General features: G+C 39.1%; 1 protein-coding gene across 10 annotated transcripts in view; it reads right to left on the reverse strand.

The window, feature by feature from the left end:
* Window positions 1-313: 313 nt before the first annotated feature.
* Window positions 314-15,321, reverse strand: part of ICA1 (islet cell autoantigen 1) — a 68,524-nt gene continuing 53,516 nt past the window's right edge. For 5 of the 10 annotated variants that reach the window (XM_015853589.2, XM_015853584.1, XM_032443156.1 and 2 more), the window contains 4 exons: window positions 15,251-15,292; window positions 10,776-11,048; window positions 5,774-5,872; window positions 2,193-3,130 (listed from right to left, as the gene is read on the reverse strand). In XM_015853589.2, coding sequence (XP_015709075.1) covers window positions 3,009-3,130; window positions 5,774-5,872; window positions 10,776-11,048; window positions 15,251-15,292 — 536 coding nt within the window. In that variant the 3' untranslated portion in view covers window positions 2,193-3,008. Of the gene's footprint in view, window positions 1,023-2,192; window positions 3,131-5,773; window positions 5,873-10,775; window positions 11,049-15,250; window positions 15,293-15,321 lie in introns of those variants that run through there. The other 5 variants (XM_015853582.2, XM_032443155.1, XM_032443153.1 and 2 more) reach the window with 3 other exon arrangements.

Raw genomic sequence — 15,321 nt, forward strand, 5'->3', positions numbered from 1 at the left:
AGGATCACGCAGTTCCAACCTCCCCACCTCCACCATGGGTGGAGACACCATTCACCAGACCAGGCTGCCCAGGGCTCCATCCAAGCAGGCTGAGTGAGCAGCAATGCAGGCTGCCCAGCACACGGGGCTTCCCCTGACCACCCAGCTCCTCCTTAGCTCCTGCACTGTGCCTCCCTGGCAGGTGGCTGCTGCCTGCTGGAGCTGGAAAAAGGGAGGAGGACTCTCACATGTGCCTTTACCACACCAAGGCCTTGCTGTTACTCTGAGTAATCAATTAACTGAGTTAATCAATTACCACTGTTTTCATCCGCCATAGGGGTTCTGCAGCTGTTTTTATTTTAAGACAATCCGCTACAAAACAAGAATATGCATTTGGAAAGAAGCATATTAAATCAGGATGAACATTACGTGTGTAGAACAATCAATCCATATGCCAGAATGATTAGCTACCCTGGTGCCCCAATTACTGCTGAGCCTGTACACACACCACAGAAAATCCTCTGACAATGGCACTGTGGCCTGGAGTTGCTCTGCAGCTCAGGCTGTAGATGAGCACCTACCATACACACTATGACCAGTGAAGTATTGCATCCAACTTAGCAATTAGGATTTCTGCCACCCAAAAAATGCCTGTCTGCAAGGTGTTTTGTTGGTCTGCTCTTATTTTCTGAAGTGAAATGGTCACGATAATAACACACTGTACACAGAGGTTTCGACTGCTTTTCTTTAAGCAAAATTAATTATGTATTAAATACCTCCATCTTCTTCAATTTAAAAGTGTGAAAGAAATGGCATAGGCAGAAAGCTAAAAATTCAAAGCTAACTTTAAAAATACATAATACAGGAAGATTCATAACATGTACTGCTCAGTACTAAAGTTTAGGGGATAAACCTGCAGCTGTGGGTTCTGTCACGATGAGGGTTCGGAATGCATTTAGCTGAACCTGTGCCATGTCCTCAGTTTTCTCAATCAAGACAGAAGGGTTTGGTTTGTTTGTTTTAAGCATCCTGGTAGTTACAATCTGTGACCAAAAAAAAGCACACAACAAACATGAGAATTTTTTGAGTCTTCTTTCTAACTCCAAGTACAGTTAATGAGCTGTTTTGAAGTCACTATATCCTCACCTTTGCTTTCATCAGATCTGCTTTAGCCATTAGCTAGAATAGATGGCCCATGAGTGTTCTAACAAGTATCAGGACAAAGAAGTATCAGGACATTTTGCAGATGCCTTCCTTACTGCCACAGACGATGCTCAAAGTCAGGTTGCACCACCACAGTGCTCCAGGAAGCTGCACATCTCAGGAGAGACTCCACAGGTGGCAGCTGACTGAGCAAGGAGCCATTACCAAAGAGCAGGAAATACCACCCTTCACAAACAGGAATCCTGTCTGCATGAGCCTCCATGTCCTATGACCGCACAACAGGATGGCACCACCCAGCACTGGGTACTCTATAAGATCAGGCTATCCTCTAAGCGTGAAAATACGCATAAACAGCATAAATGGCAAAAATGGAAGTATCATCTTCCATTTTTGGTCTTCACGGTTATGTGGCACCTTAAGCAGGATTTTGAACGTTATAGATTTGTATGCAGCTGTTTAAAACTCGCTGTGGGTTCAGCCAGCTGGATCCCAGTTGGTCCTGCTCACCCTTCCACCGGTACCACATGGCTTTTTGGCCCGAATACTCATTTGAGTTGCTCAGTGCCGCCATCGGATCATGTTCTACTGAGCTTAAGAAGCAGCCCGGCTCAGTTAACTTCTGTATTACACAGTTACTTTGAGGTGTGAAGCACAGGAACTTAGTTATCTAAAAGACCCTGAGGCAAGGATTAAGTAACTGAGCACACAGCAATGCAGAGGTGAAAACCAGCTGAATTTTAAAAGGCCAAACATAATAAATCACAAAGCAAGCCCCATACAGTACACACAGCAAACATGCTGAACTTGCAATATTAAGCAGCTGCTGACGCATCCTTTATACCTTCCTCTGCTATAAAGGGAGATTTGGGAGAGAAAGAGACACCAGGTAAATTCACGTACTCTTATTTCCCTACCATAGCACTACTCTGAAACAATGCGAGGTAATGCTAAAAATCATCAGGTACTGCCTAAAAACCAGCTACCTGTTATCTTCAGATGCTTGTTACATAGCAACTACAGCACTCCACCAACTCAACCAACACTGGGAATAAAAGGACTTTCTTGTCAAAATCATTTTATTAAAGAGTTAACGTCACAACAAGCTCAAAGTAACACATGCTTCAGAAAGAAATGTGATGAAAAATACTCTGAACAGAAACATGAGTGTTTTGAAGGCAATGGTAAATCATCAGTTGCAAGGAACTTCTGCAAACAGGTGCAAATTCTGTTGGTGCAATGGGAAAAAAAAGTCAGAAAAGAAGATCTCTGGCCATTCTGGTAATACAGTTTGTCTAAGAATTTAAATCAGGAAGGGCACAATTTCCATGGCTGCACACACCCAGATGTATTTCTTCAGTAATTCGCTCCAGCACAGATTTTTCATTGTGAGTACAACAAATTTAGTTGACATCCAAACGTAGCAGCAATATCTATATCTATATTACACACCACAGATGTTTGACTCACGAAGCCTCCTCGCTTACATTATTGTTTTTTAATTTACTCAAGAAACATCATAAAAAAATAAGTCTGCAATTTGTATTTCATTCCAGTGTGAGCTCTGCATCACCTCAGGCAAAGACAGTGTTTCAGCAGATAGATAATCTAATTTGGCAAGAAATCTGCCCTAATTCTTAAACTCATTTTTGTAAATCCATGTAGAAAATAAATGCAAACTCTTTATACAAAACAAGAGCAAATAACTGTACCTATATAAAAGAGGACTTTGATTTGTTATCATGGCACATACTTTAAAGTTTCACAACAACATACTAATTTTAATTCAGTTTGTTTTTTGTTTTGTATTTTAAACCCAAAAATGGTGTTGATGAATGGAAGAATGTGAGTTACCAGAGGCAGCTGACTCATGCATTAAGCAATTCATGTTCTTTATCAGTTTTCCCAACAGCGTCAGGATTAGATAATGGGTCAAGGTCAGCAAAGAGGCTGAACCAGGCAGTCAAGTCTTTAGGATTCCTTGTAGGTTCTGGGAAAAAATAAAAGAATAAATAAGTAAATAAAAGTACAAACTTGGAGTTCTTTCTTGTCAGCTATTTCAAAACAAACTGATTGAAAGTTTGGCCAAGGTCAAACAAATCCCATACTGTTGTTTCAGTTATTACTAAGGGCACTTCTGACATGAAAATCAGAATGAGTGATTGCATTTTAAAGCACTACTTTTAAAAGAATATGGAACTACATTAAGAGCAAATGTTTTACATCTGTCTGCCTGTGTACTTTATACTCCTCCTGCCACGATAAGTACAGGAACACTTTAATTAAAAATAATCTCTGTCTAGTGAAAGGTATTTCCATAAAATCATAGAATTCTTTGAGTTAGAGGGGAGCTTTAGCTGTCACCTAGTCCAACTCCCCTGTAATGAAAAGGGATACCTACTGCAAGACAAGTCACTCAGGCTCTGGTCCAGCCTGACCTTGAATGTCTCCAAGCAAGGGTCATCCACCACCTCTCTGGGCAACCCGTGCCAGTACTGCACCACAGTTATAGTAAAAAAACTACTCATTCCTTATTCCCAATCTAAATCTACCCTTCTTTAGTTTGAAACCACTTCACCTATCACAATAAATCCTGCTAAAAAGTCTGTTCTCTTTCTTCTTGTAGCCCCCCGTAGATACTGAAAGGCCACCATTAGGTCCTCCTGGAGCCTTCTATTCTCCAGGCTGAACAGACTCAGCTCTCTCAGCCTGTCCTCATAAGAGAGGTGTTCCTCCCTTGGATCATTTTTGCGGCTCTCCTCTGGACATACTGCAACAGGTCAGTGTCTCTCCTGTACTGAAGGCTCCACATCTGGATGCAGCACTCCAGGTGATGTCTTACCAGTGCAGAGCAGAGGGGCAGGAGCACCTTCCTTACCTTGCTGGCTACACTTCTAATACAGCCCAGGATATGGTTGGCTTTCCGGGCTGAAGGCACGCTGCTTGCTCATGCCCAATTTCCCATCCACCAGTACCCCAAGTCCTTCTCAGCAGGGCTGTGCTCTATCCTTACATTCTCCAGATTGTGCTGATACTGGGGGTTGCCATGACCCAGGAGCAAGACTGAATTTGTTGAACCTCATGAGTTTCACCTGAGCCCTGTGCCAGAGACGTGTACCTGTGTGTGTAAGACTACTTGTGTATGCTACTTGTGTATGCATCTGCATGCCTGCAAAAAAGCAAAAGCTAAGTGGAAGCAAACTCTACTTTCAACCTTACAGTCTTACGGGACTGAATTCCCCATGCAATATCATGCCCCAAGCACAGCTTCTAGTATAAGGGTAGATGTTTTGATTGATATAAAAAAAATGTGAACCAGGAATATGTTGAATACTAAAAGCAGCCGGAATACTGTATGTCTACATGAAAATACAGACATTGAGGTAAGGCAGACTTTCAAATTAAAGAGGAGGTGACTCTGGCTGTTATAAAGATGGTACATTGGAACAAGCTCCCCAGGGATGTGGTCTTGGCCCCAGCCCGACAGAATTACAGAAGCATCTGGACAGTGCTCTCAGACATATGGTCTGACTTTTGGGTGGTCCTGTGTGGAGCCAAGAGTTGGACTCAATGATCCTTACAGGTCCCTTCCAACTCAGGATATTCTATGATTCTATGATTTTTTTTGGAGATCCCATGCTTAGCAGGCATTGTGTTCTTAGCAAAATAAGATGTACACTTGTACTCTTCTTGTACTATTCTACTAAAAAAGACAGTATTGCGCAATAAATGAAAACATTCTTTAGAAATAAGGAAATTATGGACAAAATACGCTCTGCTTGGCATTAATTCCATCTTTGTGTCTGCGAGGCTAGAGAACCTGTCACTTTCACAGACGCAGATTCAAGAGTAGCTGAATGTTCTTTGTATTTCAGGTGAATGTATCGCAGCTGAGACATTCATTTTGCAGCCAGTTCCCAAAACATCTAAACTGTCTTTTTCTGCTAGGCTAAAAGCAGTCATTTGTTTAATCCGGAGAGGCAGGGGAAGGAATACACAATGCTCCTTCCTTCTGCACTGACCGTATCTGATATAATTTCTGTTTGACAGTGAATGCACAAAATCGGCCACTAACTGGAATAAGGATGCAATGCATTCCTGGTTCCCCTATCCAAAAAAACCCTAGTCAAAATCAGCAGGGCTTTGTCTCAGTAAACAGCAGGACTATACTCTTGGCTCACTTGCCACAAGTGAATTGTTTCATATAGACAATTACTGATAAGATGCATGTTATCGATTAAATTTATGATATCAGCTCTTCTGCCTTATCAGTAGCCTGTACTATAGCCTAGAGCCTGAGAACACTCTTTAGCTTAGACTAAGTGCAAGCAGATGCTTTTCTGTATGACTCAAAATTGAAACAGAAGAACAAACTGTAGTGTGAGCTCCCTTGTTATTTGGTACATTACTCTTTGGACATACCACTAGCACTGAAGCCTACAAACAAAACACATACACACTAACACTATACATATAATCAACATAGAGCAAAGCAGTAGCAACAAAACTCATGATGTGTAAACAGTAAAAAAACAGGCTTTATTACGGTAGATTAGGTGGGAAAACTAGAAAGATATAAGTAAGTCACAGTTAAAGAAGAAAAGCAAAGCGTCTCAAAAACTAAATGACTTACCACCTTTCATTGGTGTCTTGTTAGCATTCACATTCAGGCTGTTCGGTTTCTGTGCTGGCTGTGGTATAGACAGAGGGCTCCCACTGTTAGCTGCCCACCCTAAAATTCAATAATACAGCAGCAGCATTAGTAGTAAGAATTACCTTGTCAGCTCCAACACTTCACACTCTAACAGAACAGTGCTCACAGCAGGTGATAGAGCACAGTATTGTTTTGGTTACGGCCTTTTGTATCTTTCCCCATATACGAGAAATCAGCAGTCAGATTCTGCAGATAAACAGCATCCTTAAGAACACAGCATCTGTGGATCAGCCTCTTCATCTCCAGTTTCAAGGAACTGTACAGTTTTCACACCTTTAACCTAGCTAAAAGAGGATTAGGCTTTTATGTAGCCATAGTTGTAGAATGTGGAACATCAGCTACACATGGGCAAAAACATTACGTATAATAAACAGCTTTCACATCTTCCTTTATTTTTACAGTTCCAAAGACCTATTTCATCAACTGTTCCAGAAACAAATGCATTTTGAGACCCTGGGTTATTTAATGAATTATGGAATGATTAATTCTGAAGAAAAATCACTTGTTGACAAATACTCTGAAGAATTAAATTCTAGATGAACTACTTAAAAAAACTACTTAAAGAACTACTTAAAACCCATCTAACTTAAAGCTTGGTTTTAATTGAGGGTATTTTAGTTATCCTTCATTTATAAGGATCTTCTCACCAGGGAGAGAGCAACTACATGGAAAAAAAGTGAAACTGGGTATTCACAATTTATTGTTCCTATATACACATTTCATAACCTCAAGATAATAATGACAACTACATGTTGAAGACGGATGACCCATGCTGGCAAAATGAATTAGGGACAGCATAGCAAGGAAACATAGGAAAAATGGTCTCTGTTTTAAAGTATGTAAATTTTTATGCTTTATCATATTTAGAGGACTGGAGGTCATATTTCTAACACCAGTAGTACAATACAGATGTGTGTAGCTTGCTTCTTTTTCTTATTTAAATGCTACCTCCTTTCAGTGTTGCCCGGTCAATTATCCATCCACCTCAAGGAACTCGTATATCTAATTCTGCAGTATCTGAAACAAGATATTCATCTATACACATGGTTAGCATTTCCTTGTTCAGCCTCTTTTTCTACAAGTTCATGCTCTCACATCCTTTATCTGTTCTTGTCTTCCTTCCTCCCCTTACTTTCTCCATTTTTGAGACCACTGTCAGATACTGAAAGCTGCTGCAACAGCCATTATGTTACAGAAACCCTTCCTTCCTCTAACAGCTTATTCTCATCACCCTGATCTGGCGTTGACTATAAAGGGCTCAAGGCCCATGCTGTGTTATTAAAAGGAAGCAAGAAGAGTGTTTCTATAAAAATCACATAGATCAGAAAGGGAATTTTAAGTCACAAACATCCTTTGTATCTCTGAGAAACCTAAAACTTCCTGAAAATCTGGATGCAGAGGGCTCACATACTTTTGTTCTAGGCAAAGGCAACAAAGGCTTACAGGCCAGCTTGTGCCTCCTGACAATGTGATTTTAAGAGTTTAATCTTTCAAATAACAAAAAGTATGGCATTAACGCTTCAGAGTGACACACTTTTTCAGATGCTTTCTCTGCTTATATGACAAAACAAAAAAAAAAAAAAAAAAAAAAAAAAAAAAAGAAGGGCAGAGGACACAACTATAGAAAACCATAATGTTTTCATTTGCATGCTGATGTATTGCAAGAAAGTGCCTTATATGTTGTGGATGGCAATGGATAAAATGAGAGGCTTAAATGAACCGGGCCAAATCATAATTTCAGAGCAATGAATGGGAGTGCTGCCTGGAAAGTTTCTGTGCAAGTTCCACTGCCTCCTGTGAGCTCAGGAACAAACCAATGTGAGCATGCATCATTGTGCCTGGCAGAGCACAGAGTGGAACACCGTGGGGCACTTGGCTGCTTGGACCATTTGACTCTCTGAGCTGCGACCTGGTGAGCAGTGTGCCCACACGATGCTGGGCTCTGGGTCTCTCCATTACAGCACAGGCAGCTCAAGCACCATTTAGAATGCAAAAAAAACTAACCCTAAAAAAAATCCAACTGAAAATGTTCTGTAAAATAGGCAATGCTTTCATTATGAACTTCTGGATCCATGCAGGCAATGGGAAAGATTGCCACAGCATTCTTATGAAATCCTTTCATGAATTTTGTTTTCACCATCCGCTCATGGTGAGCTGCAGAGAACAAAGCCTGTGCCTTTCAAAACCAAACTGCAGTCTGTATCAGCGTGGCAGCATTTGCTGGCCCCACACTTGTTTTAGTTCGCCTTGTTCACAGGGCAAATTCATTCTGTGACTAGACAAAAGGTTATCGCTGTGACAGCAAGGAAACCAAACAGCTTGCTCTTCAGCGAGCTTCTTTACAATGTTACCACAATTAAATTTAGAAATGGAAACAGTAAGCTGCACATTTTCTTACCAACTAGTATATGTGCATGTGTAGGTGATACAAAGAGGAACTCTCAGTGGGGTAACTATGTAAACATGGCCATAAACATGAAAACTGCAAAGCTGTATCTAGAGTGGGTTATCAAAGACTCACTGGGAGCATGCTTTGTTTCTGATATTTGTATATATATTTAGACATTTTAAAACAGCACTTGGTAGTCCCATAGCAAATCAGAGTCCCATTGTGTAGATCCTGTCTATAAATACAGCCAGAGAGGACTCAGAGCTGAGAATTCCTGACCGTAACAGTTTACAACCTGCATAGCACTGTGCCTGTTTTACAGATTAAGATCTGAGGCAGAGAAAAAACAAAGCCTCAAAGATTTATGAGTGTGCTTAACATAAAATAAGTAAGTAATCCCACTGAAGTTAATAGAAAAGTTAATGTGCTTAAAGTTAAGCATGTGAGTTTTAAGAATTTTTATGGTCTTAAGGCCAAATTCACACAGGAAGCATGCACCATGTAGGCTCTGCTGCAGCACCTCGCACTGAATAATTATTAAGCGATCCCATTAATTAGGGAAAGAAAGAAGTACATCACAGTGTACATATGTATCACAAATATCTTAGTAAAATATCCATAAATCATATATTCTAATGTTTTTGTTTAGATACATTTATTCTGCAGTTAGTATATTTTTCTTTTCTAAAAAGTCACTGCTCACAGATCTGACAAGGTCATATGAAAGAAGTGCCATGAAATGAAATGCAGTTTCACAAGAAATGAGATTTCACGAGATATAAAAAGCATACAATTTCACCTTCAGATAAAAAAGAAAAATAATGCATTTCACTTGACAACTAGACTCAGCCAGGAACATGATGATTATCAGATCTCATCATTTGAGTCCATTATCTGTGGCTTTTCAAATGCCAGTAGATCAATCACCATTATCTTCTTCCAAAATCTTGGAAATTAATTTGAAAACATCAACACATTTTATTCTTCTGACACGTGATTCCATGATGATATTACATTGACAGAACTATTTTTCTGTTTCTAATGTTTCTTGAATGCAATACCCATGACTTGGACAGCCAATGTCACGGTCGCATGCAAGTGGAAGGAATAATAACAAAACAGATACTCAGCTGTCTGAATATTTAAATATATGTGTGTGTGTGTGTGTGTGTGTATAATATTTCTCCTTGAAAAAACATTTACAGTTAAAAACATGCAAAAACCCAAGAAATGCAATTCTTATAATATATACATAGCTATTTTTAGTCATTTACTTAAAATCTGTGTATGTCCTTGCATCAAAAAAGGTGTTTTTCGTTGTTCCTTTTGTCCCTATTCCATTTGACAATGCAGTGACCAAGCCTCATTATTTTTTATGTTCCTATTTATTTTATGTAGTCAATTCCTACACTGTTCCAGTCCCTCTTCACTCTATTAATCATACTCATATATGCATATATCTCATCATAAAATTGCACAGCATTACAAATGTCATTTGCTCAGTTCCCATCTAAGTGTTGAAGTCAGTGAACCAAAGTATCTTGCTTGTGCCGGGAGGAAGGAAAAGTAACTGAATTAATTACCAGGTAACTTTGACTTTCTTATTCTCGCCAAAATGGCACAATGACATCCTACATGATTACACAAGTTTCCCAGGTTCCCAGAAGCAGTCTTCAGGATGAAACCAATCTACTAGTCTTCCTACAGCACTCTTCTCCAAAGGAGATGAACATCACTGTTGGGACAGGGCCCAAAGCAGCATGAGCTCCTCTAGTTTTCACTGCCCTACACAGAAATCTAGGCTGGCAGCTAGAGATGGCGGGGAGGACAAAGGTAGGTGCTGTTCTCTGGTTAACCATTCTCCCTCCCTCTGGCCAAAGAAGCAGTGGGAAGGTTTTCCACTAGTAACCCTTCTTCCTTCCCCTGTCTCACTGCTTAAAAAGCTCAAGAAAGAGAATAGCATAGAACATAGGGGAGAGAGGGAGTTGTTACTTGTATCAGTATACAGATTTGCAGCCTACAACACAAGTTCACCAGTATGGTTGCTAGGAAAAAGTACTCTGCTCTTACCTCACCTATATCCCTACCTGACAGCAGTGTGGGATACAGAAAATAGATGCAACTGATTTTCACTACATTGTTTAAAAATAGTATTTCCAGACAAAATACTGTAATTGTTTTTGGTTCTTTGGCCCCTTAGCAAACAGACACAGCAGCCGTGATTTAAACAGTAAAACCTATCCAAACATATTTTCTATTATAGAAAAAATGTGTCAAAGACCTGCAGAACATTTCAGGAATTATAATGAAAATACTCAAGATAATTATTCTGACTTCACGTTTTATAGTAATTCCTTCATAAATATGAATGCAGACCTAGAAAAAAATATGTTTGTTCTTTTCCAGGTCACACTTTGCTTCAGCATTTCTGCAGCTATGAAACAACATCACTACACTTCTAAACAACAGAAAGCCATATTCTGAAGCCTGAAAGCAGAAACAAAACGATAACATAACAAGATGAGCTCTTACCATGTAAAGATGACTGCAAGTCATTCATATTTTGGTCTAACAGTTGAGAAGGCAAATAGCCTGATGGAGTTGATGGCACAGCTGAAGTGTTATCCCCATCTCCAGCTGAAGAGTTCATGGCAAGATCAGTAACCTGTCCAAAAACAGCTGTCCACTCTTTACTGAACTCTCCCTCTTCCAAGGAGGAAGCATTGAGGATCTCATTCAATAATACCATGTCATCCTTATCACTAGGTTCTGATTCCAATGACTTCGCAAACTGATCTTTTGATGCTGTCTCAGAACAAAACAGAGAGAAAAGGTAAATCAGTATTAAAACAATCAATGAATGGAAGCCACATTTTTAAGATTTTCAGTCTTGTTTCTACGTATTAACTAAGACAGGATATTTTTTTCCGTGAATATTTGTCATTTTCTCTTTTAGAACTAATTCTCTTGGACACCTAAGCTTGTAGTTTATGCAACAAATTACTCCTGATTACCTTAGATAACAGTACTGCACTTCAGACTCGCTGTCCATTAAAAATACTACAAGCCTGCTTAAATATCTACTAGATACTGCACCAAAATCAATACATAGTCTAATACCTAAAAATATAGGAGGAAACTACTTAGAAGTATTATATAAACTACTTTTTAAAGTATTAAATAAACTTTATCTCGAAACAATCAGATTGATACAAATGGAAAATAACTGGGAGATGATTCTAGAATTCTGTGAGAACAGACTTAAGATAGCCTTTATAATGTTCTATTCATTACTCACAGGGATACGCTGTTCTTCTCCACGGGGTGCTGTTTTATCATGTAACTTTTGAATTCTCATATCCAGTAAGAACCATAATCCTTTCCACTAGCTTACATAATGCTTGGAAAGTGAAAGAATCATCTATGAATGCCAAGTGTTATTTTACCTGGAAACATTTAGAGTTCCACTGTGGGAGCAAGTGGAGGACAAAAATGGTGGTTAACAATTCTGATGTTATGTTACCAAAACCCAGATCAGTTTATCTTAACTACGCTCATTTCAAACTTGTGGTAAGGCTCAGAAATAAATTCAGTTTTCCAAATTGCTGGTGTATCAGCTAAACGCTCCAAGTTTCATACAGCTTGCAGCGATTTTTTAACACTGGTTGAGATAAAAGACTGATGGTGGCACAGTGGTTGCTACCAGAGCAACAAGTCATTTGATTTAAATGCAAGTTCCCTTCCCAGGAAAGTTCCCTTTTAATAACTGCAGTAATCTATAATGAAATGGCTCAAGTTGAGTCATAGGAGAAAAAAACAGCACAACTGTTTTAAAAATAGGCAGATGAGTCAACATAGACACCTATGTACCAAGAAACAAGACAACACATAAAACAAGGGTTTTTTAAATTGCTGAAGTCAACACTGAGGCTGAGCTCCTCTCTAATTCACATTTTATATTCCTTGACATGAAAAAAAATTGGAACAGAAATATTAGAAAGAAGTCAATTCTAATGTTCCCACTAGAGTATAACTAAAATACAATAGAAAACAACTTGTTCTCATTAATATTGAGGTGCTTTCCAATCTTGAGATAAATAACAAAGAATGTTAACGTTCTCCAAGCACCTACAATTCCCCCGAATCTATGTCAGATCAAGCAGCAAGGGTACATTCTTACATAGGGAAAAGATGCTTGCTGTTTCAAAGATGTGTAAGAACTGTGATTTCTACTGGATGGCACCATCTCAAATCTGCTTTCAGTAGGCTCCTTCATGAACTTGGAAGGCTTGCAGAGGGAGACTCAAAGAAGGTATCATTAAAAACAGTATACTACCAACACTAATCACAAATAATGTTTACAAAATATGCTACAAAAATTTGGCAGCAACACAGCTTAGGGGAAAAAACTGCTTCATTTGGGTACCCCATTGCAGAAGTACCATTTCTACTGGGAGAGAAAGTAAAACATACAGCTTTACACTGCAGGAGCACTTGAATCTTGCAGTACTTCACATAACCAGGAGAAATCAGAAGAGTGACAAATTTCTTATCTCAGCAGTCTTTCTGGTTTTCCTGGGGAGAGAATGCAGACAGAGTAGGGGATGATAGGGTGATGCCTATGCTGAAGCTACCTCAAGTAAACAGCAGTAAAGCTCTACTTGTTCGCAATAATGGTTATCTTGAAAACAGTCTTGCTTATCAAGATATTACTCATGCAGTATCTGTGCTAGATTACTAGAACTAAATGGACTTTCTCACCTCACCTATAAAGCTTCTATTATTTCTTTTCCCATTTCTCTGTTTTCACTGTCCATTTTCACAGTTGAAACTGCTTCTTCACCTTCACATTCTGCCCTTAATCTTAAAAATACCCATGAAAAAAAACAACACAAATTTCCAGGAAAACACTAAAAAACCCAATGTCACAAAGTTCTTTTCTGTGTTTGTTTGAACAAGCATCTAGCAATACTCATAATCCTTTGCAAACATGCCTCATTTTGCTGTTATTAAAAAATAAATAAATAATTAGGAAGAGAAATTAAAAATGCTTATAATTATATGTGACTTGAAATACAGGATAAAGACTAGCTTCCAAATCACACAAAAATGTGTACCTCTAGTTATACTAGTGTAGTTAAAATAGCAAAATACTAATTAGTCTAAATCTAGCTAGTATGTAAAATTTGGGTAGGTAGCTAACGTTAACATAAACATCTTTATCAGATGAAGCTGCTCCACAACTGCGCTTAACTGACGTGACTAAACTTGTATGAACAATAACTGTATGCATTATCTATATCTGAAGGCTGAAGAACGTATGATTCAGGAGAAAAACCAGGAGTAAAAAAAAGGCCACATACTAAGTTTTTATTTTTTAACCACAGAAAATAAGTCATCACTACCTATCAGTTCACAGATTAGGAGTGCTATCTGCAGAGGCAGCCAAGGAAACTTTCAGTATTTCTGCCTAGGTTAAGATGCAATTTCTCCACAGGACAAGAGACTGCCCGTGGCAAACCAACGTCAAAGAGTTTGCAGACCTGCTGTTCCTTACCCATCACGAAGGCAGTGCCTCAAGTAGCCCAAATAAAACTCTCAGGCTGACTGACTAAACAACACAACGAGATTTTTTCTTTGGCTCTTTGTTTGCTTTCTGAACTGACACATTATTTTTATCTTGTTGGTAAGGTTGTTTTTACTCATTCTTTTCAGATGTTTTCAGATGAACAAATGAAGAGCAAATGAAGAAACTACATGCTAAATTCCTACTGCACATGAGAATTCAATATAAAACTTCTGGCAAGTAAAACAGCACCCTTTGGAAAAGAACAGCATATCTCCTTGAGCTGCTGCTAACCTAACAAAAGTGTAAGGACAGGAATAGAACCTGGAATTAAGGTCTTAATTCTCATGAATATCTGAGAACAACACAGCAGATTTAATTAACTATGGGGCTGAAAGAAGTTACCAGTTCTTAAATGTTTTCTAAAAGAATTAAATATTTTGTTTTTAATTTCTCTAATTTTGATATAAAAGTAGTGGTTACTATTGTGTTGCTAAGTGAAGGGCTCATAGACTCACAGAATCACAAAATGACCTGGGTTGAAAATGATCTTGAAAATCATCTAGTTCCAATCCCTCTGCTACATGCAGGGTCAGCAACCACCAGACCAGGCTGCCCAGAGCCACATCCAGCCTGACCTTGAATGCCTCCAGGGATGGGGCATCCACAACCTCCTTGGGCAACCTGTTCCAGTGCGTCACCACCCTCTGGGTGAAAAACTTTTTCCTAATATCTAACCTAAACCTCCCTGTCTCAGTTTAAAACCATTCCCCCTTGTCCTATCCACCCTTGTAAACAGCTGTTCCCCCTCCTGTTTATATGCTCCCTTCAAGTACTGGAAGGCCACGATGAGATCTCCCTGGAACCTTCTCTTCTCCAAGCAAAACAAGCCCAGTTCCTTCAACCTTTCTTCATAGCAGAGGTGCTCCAGCCCTGTGATCCTCTCAGTGGCCCTCCTCTGGAGCCGTTCAAAGAGCTTTGGATCTTTCTCATACTGGAGGCCCCAGGCCTGGATGCAGTACTCCACATGGGCCTCATAAGAGCCAAGTACAGGAGGACAGCCACCTCCCTCTCCCTGCTGGCCACCCTTTTTAATGCAGAAACTGCAAGAAGTTATAGGAGAGGTAAGGTTCATAATGCAGCCTACTTCAATAGAGCAAACCAATTAATACAACCAATTCAATATAACCTTGAATCACCTGTTGGAACCTTTTATCCCCAGTAAGGGTGTGTTTTATATTCTTACATCAAGTACAGTGCCTCTGCATGGTTATGAAGTTGAACTTCCTTTAATGCTGTTTAAACACTGCAACTGAATAATTCCATTAAGAAACATATCAACCTTTCAGATTATGAAAGTGATAAACAACTAAGATTAAAATTATAAATGGTACCTATAATTGAAAAGAAAATGAAACAAATATGCACAAATGTTTCATACCATTTTTTTCAGGTTGCAGGTCTAATAGGTCATCTACAGCACCTAAGAACAAAAAAGGAAGAAAAAAATTA

The sequence above is a fragment of the Coturnix japonica genome, chromosome 2 (assembly GCF_001577835.2).
Source record: "Coturnix japonica isolate 7356 chromosome 2, Coturnix japonica 2.1, whole genome shotgun sequence".
Lineage (NCBI taxonomy): Eukaryota > Metazoa > Chordata > Aves > Galliformes > Phasianidae > Coturnix > Coturnix japonica.